Source organism: Opisthocomus hoazin, chromosome 3, assembly GCF_030867145.1.
Source record: "Opisthocomus hoazin isolate bOpiHoa1 chromosome 3, bOpiHoa1.hap1, whole genome shotgun sequence".
NCBI classification, from domain to species: Eukaryota; Metazoa; Chordata; class Aves; order Opisthocomiformes; family Opisthocomidae; genus Opisthocomus; species Opisthocomus hoazin.
The window spans coordinates 69,944,702-69,957,232 of NC_134416.1; the positions used below are offsets into that span (position 1 = coordinate 69,944,702).

General features: G+C 45.6%; 1 protein-coding gene across 1 annotated transcript in view; it reads left to right on the plus strand.

The window, feature by feature from the left end:
* SCGN (secretagogin, EF-hand calcium binding protein) overlaps positions 1 to 12,531 on the plus strand; it is a 33,208-nt gene that overhangs the window by 13,916 nt on the left and 6,761 nt on the right. Inside the window, exon 6 of the mRNA XM_075415287.1 lies at positions 1,471 to 1,548. Coding sequence (XP_075271402.1) covers positions 1,471 to 1,548 — 78 coding nt within the window. The remainder of the gene's footprint in view (positions 1 to 1,470; positions 1,549 to 12,531) is intronic.

A 12,531-nucleotide genomic window follows, 5' to 3' on the forward strand; every position in this document is an offset into this window, starting at 1 on the left:
ATTTTTAGGTTGTTCACCGCAAGTTTAAGGACTGGGGACTCTCCAGCCCTCTGGCACAGCTGCAGGGACTCTGCCAGGAGGCAGGATGCTCTGCTGTTGCTCTTGCTGTCCTGCTTCCCCCTTGCCTTGTCCTATGACCCCACTTGTCTTGGTGCCCCCCAACAACGCAAGGAGCCCCCCAAGGATGCTTGTTCTGGTTTTGGCTGGGGTAGAGTTTATTTTCCTCCCAGTAGCTGATGTTTTTAGTGGTTGCTAAGAAATCAAGGACTGTTTCTGGTTTTCCATGTTTGGCTCATGAGCAGGTGTGTGGGAGCTGGGAGGGAGCATGGCCAGACAGATGGCCAAGTTGGCCAATGGAAATATTCCATACCATAGAAGTCATGGTCATTTTATAAATGGGGTTGGCCAGGGGGCAGGAATCTGTTTTCTCTCTTCCGGGAGTTCGGATCCTCTCTTGTCTGGGAGTTCAAACTTTTCTGGGAGTTTGGGGTTAATTTTCTCTCCATGAGTTTGGCGAGTTGTGCAAAATCCAGGAGTTTGGTGAAATCTGCAAAATTCGTGAGCTCAGGGAAACCCACAGGTTCCATGATCACTGCTCGGGGATTGGCTGCGAAATGTTTGTCGGGTGGTGAGAAAATTGTACTATATCTAGTTTGCTTTGCGTATTCATAATTATCATTAGTATTAGTTTTTACTTTAATTTCTTTTTAAACTGTCTTTATCTGAGCCCACGAGTTTCCCCTTTTGTCCATTTCTCCTCCCCGTCCCACTGGAGGGGGGAAGGGGAGGGGTGAGCGAGTGGCTGTCTGGTGCTGAGTTGTCAGCTGCCGGGTTAAACTATGACAATGCCTCACCTTGGCTTTGCACATGTGCTGCTCCCAGCTAAACAGAGCCAAAGCCATTGTGTCTTATTAATGGGATTGCTTCATGACCTCTTACTGAGCCTGCAGATTTTCTGATCACTGACTACTTTTTAAAGCTCAGGCTGTTGAGGCAGAGACCTGTTCAGAAACCGTAACTTAAACGCTTTGAGCCAGCCGGGCACAGAAGTCCATCCCTGCACTGCAGACCCTCCACTGACCTCTCGGCATGTGGCTCCAGCCTGTGTCTCAATGAAGACATAAAAGGATGCTTAAGTGTTTTGCTGAATGGCAAATGTTTGGATCTGAGATCACTTAGCAAATATTGCAGGACTTATGTTACCTTTTGCTTATTTTGTGAGTTAATTACGACTTATTCCTGTATGCCTGCTCTGGAGAAATTTGGTTATTTTCTAATTTTTTTGAAAAAACATGTTTCAAGTAAAAAAATGTGAACTTTATGTGACACTGAAGACACTAATACTAATCAGGAATGTGAAATTAGATTCATGTAACCCTGCTGAATTTGGATTGAATTTCTGTGATTTCTCTGTCACTGTTCTTTCTCTGTTACTCTAAAGAGTAAAATTAGTCTCTTTCCTTACTACAGGATTTCCTGCGAGATCTCTTTTTGCAGCATAAGAAGATGGTTGCTGAAGTAAAGCTGGAAGAATATACTGATACCATGGTAAGAAAAGATACTGTTAATATTGCTTAGATTATAGCACTGCCTGAAAAAATTCTTCAGGGTCATTGTCTACAGGGCCATAAATGCCTTCTTCAAAGGCGTATCTTCTCCAAGAGATCCCTGTGGAAAGTTACCACATGCTGCTGGTGTTTATTTCCACTGCAGTGGACATCACCTGTGAACAGAATTTCATATATTTTGCTTTGAGTTGAACTGTTTATTATGAGAAAATAGCCCGACTTTACGCCAAAGCAAACTGAGCCCTAAATCCATTTTAAAAAGTAGTTGAGGTGCATCCTTCTTCAGGCTCTGTTCAGCCTCAGCCAGATCTCCAGCTCCTTCCCTCCCTCCCTCCTAGCAAATCCTTTTGCTCCCAAGACACACAGGTATCCGGCTCTTTGGCTCTGCAAAGCCCAGCAAGCCTTGCTGGCTCCCTGCTGCTTCCCTGAAAGGCTGGGATGTTGATAGCTTCAACTCTTCCCCTGCCTTATCGTAGTATAGCTTTTATCCTGCAATCAGCAATGTAGTATTTTACTTATTGTAATACCATGTTACGTATGCATGATGCATCCTTGCCTAGAAATGGGACCCTTGAGAGCAAAACTAAAAACCGTACCACTACAGAAGAGTGTCGATTTTTTTTTTCATATTTATAGTATAGTGAAGGGAGAGGAATGCAAGCTACAGAAATTATTTTCCAACTGGCAGAGCTTGAAAACAATAAAACCCCATAAGCTATGGCTAGAACAGAAGTCTCGCTGGTAGCATTTGCAGGTAGCAAATAGCTTTTATGCTGCTCCATTAAGGTTTCCATCCTTGGTGGCTAATCTCTGATCAGGTGCTGGGCAATAGGCAACCTGAATCTTGTAGACACTGGGCGGTTCATTTCCTCCAACTCCTGTCCCTTTCCAATACTTTCCCAATAAAGATCTGTGATTTCTGCTGCCTCAACACAGCTAGATATCAATGCAGCCCTGGGCTGATAGCCAGGAGGTCTGGTTTCTTTTCCCTTGGGTTTTTACACATTGGCTTTGTGTCTTTGAAGAGGCAGAATAGCCTCTACACTACAGGATAAGATTTGATCTGGGGAAAGGGATGCCTGTAATGTCTGGAGAAATCTATGATCTGAAACTCAAACCTGGCTCATGAGGACAAAGGTTTGCAATGCCACAATGCCAAATGAATCAAGGATGTTAATGGTTATTAGAAATTTAGGATATGGCAGATATCCTTTTTTTTCCTTGCAATTCATTGCTATAAACTGAAGATCAAGGATGTTTACAAACACACCTGATCCCAAGAGCTAAGGCAGGGTGTGAAATCATAACAATGTGTACTCTTACCCTGTGATATCCTGTGGTAAAATAGAGAATATGAATTCTGTACATCATGGCAAAGTATCCACATGGACAGCATCTCTTTAGCAGCGTATGCGCTGCACAAAGTGATTCCATGGGAACTTGTTTGAAGTGGGAGGGCAAAATCACAAAGAGGGAAGAAAGACTCAGTCTTACATTTGCAGTACTGTATTAAAGAAGGAGAAGAAGTGACTGGAGGAGGCAAGAGCAAAGGTATGAGGTCCAGGCCCATGCCGATGAGAGCTCTCTGCTTCCTACATGGAGCAGGGAGCTGCTGAAGCATAGAGTCCCGATGGGACTGTCACCATCACCACTGTCTGGGAAAACAGGGTGACAGCAGCCCTGACATACTTTGCTGCAGAGCAGGAGCATTACATTTCACTCCTGAGGCTTTCACAGACTTTCTGTGGCATCTTGGGCAACCAGCAGCACCAATTCCTTTACTACAGAGTGGAAATACTTGTATCTCTCTCCCCTATTACTTTGCTCCCACTCTTTTCACCATTTAGAGCACAAGGTCTTTGGGATAAGGACCTGTTTCTGCTGCACACAGCTACAAGGTCTCTCAGGGTGGCCAACTCGGGCCTCTCAAGTACCACTGTAATAAAAGTCAGTTGAAGTAAGCTGTGTCCCAAGGAGCTGTAAACCCATCTGTCTCCATAGGAATGTACAGATCTCTGCCCTCTTTTCGGTACATCCACAGCTGTCTGCACACATCTTAAACAGCTACTGATACACTGAATGGACTGTAGAGCCTTTTGGAGACAGGGATAAAGGGGAAAAGATAAAAACTATCATTTTAAAGAAGCTAGCCCAGGCATGAGAAGAAATAAGAAAAAAAGCAATTTATGATTCTGTGCTGGGTATTTGCAGCTTTAGCTTGTGAAACTTATGAGCAGATATCACAATGACCAGACCATGCCAACTACTTGCCACTTACTTATGCAGCTATGAATCATTTTACACCACATAAAAAAAAGCTGGGAAGAGGGAGAAAGCATTTCTTTTGGAAGAGATCGATTGTTTCCAGAAAGGAAATCCACTTTATTAAGTCTCTTAGAAGCCATTTCTTAACAGGCTATTCTGTTTCCTTGTGACCTTGACATCCTCTCTTCAGAGCAGACTGATATAGATCAGGAATTTGATGAACCCTTGAAAAGAAAACAGGTAGTGAACGTGTTGGCATTGCACAAGCCCCATGAGTCTGCTAAATCAGATCTTAAAGAGCACTAAAGCCACTGGGGAAAGTCACGAAAGAAGAACGTTTGAATTCTAAAGACTCTTTATTAGGGAGTTAGTGTAGCAACCCTGTGCTGAGGCAGCCCCTTCGCAGGCAGAGTTCTTGTTAGTTTTCATGCCTATGTCTATATATGTTTGCATTAATAGTCATAAAGTGTGTATTAATATTTATTTGTATGCACCACTTGCATGAGAAGATACGTATGCACATGACTACGTGCAGTTCTGAATCCCTGAAAACAGTCTGTAGGTTTGTCATCTTCCTATGCGCATGGACCAAGAGCTGTGGGCAGGGAGCAAGGTGCTCAGAGGCTGAAGCGAAGCCCTGTATGGCTCTGAGCCTCTCCAGGCCAGGAGAAGATGCCCCAGGGGTCCCGCAACGTGTACTCCAGGAGACGAGGCAGGCATAGCTGAAAATGGAGGTTTTTGAGAGCAATTGGAGAATATTCTGCCTTCCTGAAGTAACACAAGCTTGAGAAATGAAAGCTTGCCCCCTTACCGCTCCCTGATGAGGAGGCCGTGGAGGATGACAGCAGTACAAACAGCCCTTCCCAATCCCTACCCCCCTCCCCCCCCTCAGCCCCTGGAGTCCCAGCTGTTGTTAGGCTTCTGGGTCCTGGTGAAGTTTCAGGCCATGAATACCCAGCTCACAGATGCATTTGACAGCACAGCTTCCATACCCATGCATGCACATAGCTGTAAACTTAAGCAGAATATTGTAAAAGCCTGAATATGAACCAGACTCAAGATATAGTTTCTGATGAAATGAAGTATTTATCCTTTTTTCTTCTGTAAGAACAAAAATCTCACTTGGCTCTTCCATCTTGGCAGATGTCATTACCTTGTTCTTAGAAACAGTGATAGTTCATAGCTTCCCAGATAGCAACGTGCTACTTCTAGTTTGTAATCCCCATGTCTGCAAGCCACACACAGGGAAAGCTCATTACTGAGGCAAATTGAGCAAATTAAGTTATATGTATTGCTGAAATAGTTTCACATGGAACACTGACATTCATTTTTTGGGTTGCCTTGTGTTGATAATGTCAGACTGAGCATAAAAACATCCTTTAATTTGAGCAAAATGTGAAAGATAACCCCGCCCCAAGCCAGCATACGATATTGACCCACCACAAGCTAGAGAGGCAATAACGTAAGTGCAGTGACGCATAATTCAACAAACATTGGTCATGAACAACAGCATTTGAAAGTTAGTAGATGGAGATGGCTGAGGATGATGCCTTAGCCCCAGAGAAGTCAATATAGAAGTTCCTCCTGGATGGGGAGAGTATTGAGGGGATTACCGGTGCTTTTGTGGCTGATGCCTGTCCCTTCTGAGAAGACAGTGCCAGCGGCTCAGTGTGGTCAATTCTTTAGTTGTGAAAGCCTGTCTGTCTGCCTGTCTGTGCTCAGTGCCAATGCCGGTGTACTTATGCAGGGAAATAAAAGTCAGAGCATAGAAAATCCAGGTGATTTAGCCCCTGAACACCTCACTGGCCAAACTAGCTTATCTGTGTTAAAGAAGTCCCTCATGAACACCAAAGAAATGGTGTAATAATGGAAAGACACATCTTTGTTGTATTGACAAAAGCCTAAACAGAGTTCATTATGTTTATTAACGCACAGAGCAAACTTCCCAAAGCCCTAGAAATATGATAGGAGTGGAATACAGCCTAAAGGACTGGTTGCCTACAGGAGCAGTCTCTATACATCCCTTCTCCTGGTCATGCTCCCTGCTGGCCTCCCTCCCAGGCATCTCTGTGAGGATGCCGTGACGTCCAAGAGGCTGCATCTCCAGCGGTGCACCGACTGTCACATTGCCTGACCCCTGCCCCCATGACGCGATGCCCACCATTCCCAGAGCTTCCTCCTGGCTCTTGGGGGGTCCGATTCCTCTCGCTGTGTTGCTGTGTGTGATAAAGAGAGGACCCACACAGCTGATGAACATAATGGAGGGAAATCTGCCTCCCGCGTCCCTTCTAGACTCAATCCTGGCAATGCTGTCACCTCCAGTTTTGCGCCACACTTGCTATAGCGTAAGCCAGGAGAAGCAGAAATTCCCATTTAAGCTCAAACTTCATTTCTGAAGATCAAAGCCACCAGAACTCAGGAGCCTGCAGGCTTTTGAAAACCCCAGCATATAACACCTTGTTCTTTTAGGAACCAAAGCACTCTTAGAAATCCTGCGCTAAATGACTTGTCTCGATTACACAGGCAATCTGGTCGGGCAGAGCACTGAGCTGTCGTCCCAAGGGTAACTTGCTGGCCACAGAGCCCTCCTGTCACTCTGCAAAACCGTCTGTGCCCCTGTCCTTCCCTAAGGAAAGAAGCCATAGGCAGTCCTGCAGCTCGGGCACGTGCCTGTGTTTATACACCCTCAATCACTTCCGTACTCGCTGGCCAGCTTTAGTTACAGCTGTTGGGCGTGGATGCCCCCAGTATGTATATTTGTGAGAGCAGGAGGTCAGGCAAGAGCCGACTCTTTCCATGTCCCACCTGAGGAATAAAACACTTTATTACTCACAGAGAACCAGAACCAGAGAAGGTTTAAAAGCAGGCTTTCGTGACTCCACTGATCACTGAACTATTTATTTTGGTTGTTTACTTCTCTCTCTATCTCTGTCACGGAAAATAATTTAGATTTATTATCTTATATTGCTCTTCGAAGCGTGTGTGTGTTTGTCATATCCTGGAGTTTCAGTGGCTTGCTTTACAATACCAGGCTGGGAAAGCAGAGATATTTCCTTTGCTGAATTCAAAGCCAATGGCAGTTTTGATTCTGCACTTAAAAACATTAGATGTAACAAGTCTTATTTTGCAAACCCAGTTCTTACTTATGCTCTGTCGGCCTCAGAGTGCACGGACTATATTCAAACAAACAGAACTAAGACTTCCCTGGTGCACTGCCATTCAAATGTCAGTGAAATAATTTGTGCAAACACTTTGAAACATGGGGTGACTTGACAGTAAAATAAATGCATCATTTCGTAAAGCATAGTGCTGTATACCACAAAGCTTTTAGTAAAATTGAGTGCTATTTAAACATGCCAGACCTTATCTGTAACCACATTGAGATGTTTCGTATCAGCCTGGCAGCATAAATACACCACTGAAGAGTGTAAACTGAAAATCCATAAAGTTTAACATGTGAAGATGGTGTGTGAAGGCAAAGGTTTAAATTAGAAACAACCTCATCATGATTCCAGTCTCCTTCTCCCGCGATGTAAGTTTTGTCATATGGGGTGGGTACCCTCTGTCATTCTTTGTGTACTTATCTACACAATTAGCAGATCAAATCATTACTTGAAATTTGAAAGTTTAATTAATAAACATTTCCCCAGGCTTTTCTCGAGTAATGCAGCCCGTGAGTGCCATGTATTTGGTATGCAGAAGCTCCAGTTGTCCAGATAATAGGATTAGGTCTATCTTATTAGCTGTGGTACCTGAACTAATTCAGTGAACACTATTCCATCTTCCCTACATGCTTTCCATCTTTCATGTGGAAGTCACAAGACAAGAATTAGCTTAGCCTGGCTCTGCCAGCCAGAATTTTCTTTTCTTTCTGTTGCTGGGTATGGGCGTATGTTTGAAAATTTTATTCAGGGTAGTTGTTGCAGAAAAAGGGGAACCAATTTGAAAACAAAAGATTCTCCTATGGTATTGCGAAAGCAGAGCTGAGTGAAGGAGGTCGGAGAGGGGAGCTGGTTAGCTGTAAGCAGGAATGGTCAGCCACTGAAAGTTTGATGTTAGGCTCAAAGATAGCGTGCAAATGAAGCAAATCGACTGGGGATGCTGCTTTTCATTAAGTGCTCCACTAAGGAAAGTATTATCTCTGCAGTTAGATGTGTTTTAATGGGATCTGCACTACTGCTTGAATATTGTAAAGGTTTCAGAAATCAATAGAGTTGAAAACCACTGGCTCAGAAAGCTGATAATGAAGCAGAAAGACTTTCACATCTAAACCATCACCTCTAATCTAGCCTGTTTCATTAAGGGTGCACAAAGCTCTCCAGCCTCCCATGGCAATTTGTAACTTCTGAAACTATGGGAACATTCTGCACCCACAAAGTAGAGCAGATGCAGGGCAGGTCCCAAGACAAGACTAGGGTGCTTAATTACATATTCTGTCGAAAAGGAGATGAAACTTGAGATGTTTCACTGAAAAAGAAACTCATGGCTTGTCTGAGACAGGTCTATGTGAAATGAAAAATGGGCCCTAAGCCTGCCTCTTGGATTGGGAACCACTAGATTTGTCCTGGTCCCAGAAGTTGCCACCACGATCAGCATTTATGGGTGTTTATCCACAAGCTTGTACAGAGTTCAGGACCTCGTGGTCATGGAGCTGAACTTCTCCCGAAAGCTGGGGCATCACAGAGGGAAAAACATACCTGAATCTGAAGTCTAGGCTGAAACACTGGCTTTTAGTCCCAAGAGAGTGATTCTGAGACGCACAAAGAATGGGAGAAAATAAAAAACACTTTTAGGAACTCAGAAATGTGTAGGAGAATCTCGGTGAAGTTCAGAGTACTAAATGCAGTAAGTTTCAGCGTGTTTTGGTAAGGTCATTGTATCTTTGCATGAAGAAAAGATGAGTGCAGTCCCTTCAGCCAGAGCTGCCCTGTCCCAGGCAGCAGAGTCCCTGAAAGCTTCACCCTGCATGTCCCACCAAACACTGTCTTCTCCCACCACACCAGGTGTGCTGCTTTATGGTGACTTCCTATAGACCACGTGGGTAACTAATGTTGCTTGGTGGCCTAAACGGAGGGATTTAGAGCTACATTTTCAAAAGAGCTTAAGTTACTGTAAAGCCTAGGGACTACGGTATTCCCGCCACCCAAATGTTGGTACTTTCTCCAGCTGGCTAAATAGAGGACGCCTTCCTAACTTTCCTTTGTGGAGTGTTTTTCAGAGTAGTAGCATAACCTGGGTGTTGCAAAACCACCTGTGGTGGAGCGTCTGCAAAAGTGAGCCAGTAAGCGTATCTCTCTCTCTCCTCACACAACGAACAAAATAAAGTTAGGCACTGCTATCTCATTTGGAGAGAGGCTTTGAAAACCTTATCTGGTATGATTTATTTCTAGAATGAATATTAACCATTTCTGTGGCCTGCAGAATAACTCCTTTATCAGCCAGGAACTGAAAGCTCATATTTTTCTCTTGAAGGGCAGTGGGAGGCTGTTGTAAAGATGTTTCTCTTCTTGGTGGCACCAGCAAAGGCAGCAACTGCTTCCACCCTTTCCTCAAGCCTGGCCCCAGCAAAGACCAGGGAAAAGTCCCATATTGTAGTGGGATTACTGATGGGTCAGAAGACAGGATGGAAGAAGTTAGATAAGATTGAGAGGGACAACTTGGACTGACACAATGTAGAAGTCCTCAGGATGGTTTGGCAGCTTTATTCATCTCTCCAGTTCTAGGGCTAAGGAAGAGTCAGAGGTCTTTCTTCTGTCATTTAGTGGCTCTGCTCAGAGTGCACGCTTGGCAGAGGCCAGTGAAATGGGGATGCACCTTTCTTTGTGCCACTGAACACCCGCATGGTTCTCAGGAGGTCCTTTTTCCAAAGGTCTCAATAGAAGCCTCCAATTGTTCATAGGAGTTTTATACTGTCTTTCAGTGGGAGGAGAAGTGAGCCCATACCAAGTGCTCTCCAAAAATCCCATTCAAATCTCAGCAGTGTAAATCATGTGGAATAATTAATGGAACAAAATCATGTTGCGGAATCTTACTTAAACCCAGTGCAATAAAGGATTACCATAGGCTCACCATCCTCAGTGTAGGTGCCTGTTCTTGAGCAAAGGGCAGGGAGGAGGCAGCATCCTGACAAAATAGGCTTTGTATTTATGCAAGGGCTCCCTGAGAAATGGTGAGTCTCCATATAATATCTCTCTTCATGCATGTGTCAGGCTCTGCCCCGGTTTTGCTGCTGGGGAGTGCTTGGGACCTGCCGCTGGCTCTCCCTGGAGCACCCGCATGGTCAGACTGTGTCACAGAGGATCGTCCTCTCCCTCTAAGCCTCCTGAGATGGGGTATGGGCCTTCTCTTGTAGGTGTGCAATTAATTACACCAAAGATTTGTAGTGACCTGGTTACTTATAATCATTAAATAAGCAAGTGAGATTCATGAAGGTAAGATGAAAGCATATTCCATTACTGAGTATCTGACAAAGAATGGCAACTCATCTTAGCAAAATACTGATCTTTCCCCCTCCCTACAATGTGGTATACATTTTTTCTAGAACTTTGAGCCATGAGTTTTTCAAGTTTGCAACCCTTTAAACATCTCCCCAACTTTCATAGAATCATAGAATTGTTTCGGTTGGAAGGGACTTTAAAGATCATCTAGTTCCACCCTTCTGCCATGGGCAGGGACACCTTCCACTGGACCGGGTTGCTCAAAGCCCTATCTGACCTTGCCTTAAACACGTCCAGGGAGGGGGGCAGCCACAGCTTCTCTGGGCAACCTGTTCAAGTGCCTCACCACCCTCATCGTAAAGAATTTCTTTCAGCTTAAAACGATTACCGCTTGTCCTATCACTACAGGCGCTGCTAAAAAAGCCGTTCTCCAGCTTTCTTGTAGGCCCTTTTTAGGTATTGAAAGGCTGCAATAAGGTTTCCCTGGAGCCGTCTCTTCCCCAGGCTAAACAGAATCACAGAATCACAGAAAGGTAGGGGTTGGAAGGGACCTCTGTGGGTCATCTAGTCCAACCCCCCTGCCAAAGCAGGGTCACTTACAGTGGCTGCACAGGAACTTGTCCAGGTGGGTCTTGAATATCTCCAGAGAAGGAGACTCCACAACCTCCCTGGGCAGCCTGTTCCAGTGCTCCATCACCCTCAGAGGGAAGAAGTTCTTCCTCGTGTTCAGATGGAACTTCCTGTGCTTCAGTTTGTGCCCATTGCCCCTTGTCCTGTCGCTGGGCACCACTGAAAAGAGTCTGGCCCCATCCTCCTGACACCCACCCTTGAGACATTTATAAGCATTTATAAGGTCCCCTCACAGCCTTCTCTTCTTCAGGCTGAACAAGGCCAGCTCCCTCAGTCTTTCCTCATAGGAGAGATGCTCCCTCCCCTCATCATCCTCGTAGTCCTCCACTGGACTCTCTCCAGTAGCTCTTCATCTTTCTTGAACTGGGGAGCCCAGAACTGGACATAGTACTCCAGATGGGTCCTCACTAGGGCAGAATAGAGGGGAAGAAGAACCTCCCTCGACCTGCTGGCCACACTCCTCTTAATGCACCCCAGGATACTATTGGCCTTCTTGGCAGCCAGGGCACACCTCCTGCTGGCCACACTCCTCTTGATGCACCCCAGGATACTATTGGCCTTCTTGGCAGCCAGGGCACACTACTGGCTCATGGTCAACCTGTCGTCCACCAGTACACCCAGGTCCCTCTCCACAGAGCTGCTCTCCAGCAGGTCTGCCCTGAGCCTGTACTGATGCATGGGGTTGTTCCTCCCCAGGTGCAGGACCCTGCACTTGCCCTTGTTGAATTTCATCAGGTTCCTCTCTGCCCAACTCTCCAGCCTGTCCAGGTCTCACTGAATGGCAGCACAGCCTTCCAGTGTATTCACCACTCTTCCCAGTTTTGTGTCATCAGCAAACTTGCTTAGGGTACACTCTAACTCTTCATCCAGGTCATTGATGAAGAAGTTGAATAAGACGGGGCCGAGTACTGACCCCTGAGGGACACCACTAGTTACAGGCCTCCAACTAGACTCAGCGCCACTGATGACAACCCTCTGAGTTCTGCCATTCAGCCAGTTCTCAATCCGTCTCACTGACCACTCATCTAGCCCACAACAGCCACAACTGTCTGAGACTTTCGTCACAGGAGAGGTGCTCCATCCCTCTGATGACTTTTGTGGCCTCCTCTGGACCCGCTCCAGCAGGTCCATGTCTGTCCTGTGCTGAGGGCTCCAGAGCTGGACACAGGACTCCAGGTGGGGTCTCACCAGAGCAGAGCAGAGGGGCAGAATCACCTCCCTCGACCTGCTGGCCTCATTGCTTTTGATGCATCTCAGGATATGGTTGGCCTTCTGGGCTGTGAGTGCACACTGACGGTTCATGTTGAGCTTCTCGTCAACCAGCACCCAAACTCCTTCTCCTCAGGGCTGCTCTCAATCCATTCTCTGCCCAGCCTGTATTTGTGCTTGGGATTGCCCCAACCCATGTGCAGGACCTCGCAGTTGGCCTTGTTGAACTTCATGAGGTTCACACAGGCCCATCTCTCACCTTTCCCTGTAACAGACTCTTATTTGTGCCACACAGAGAAACACAGTACCAAATATAATAAATAAATGAATAGTATCTGTGGTGACTCATCAAAAAGATTATATTAAGGAAAAGATAGTATTAAGGAAAGGCTAACTTTTGTATCCACACAACCTCTTGACGT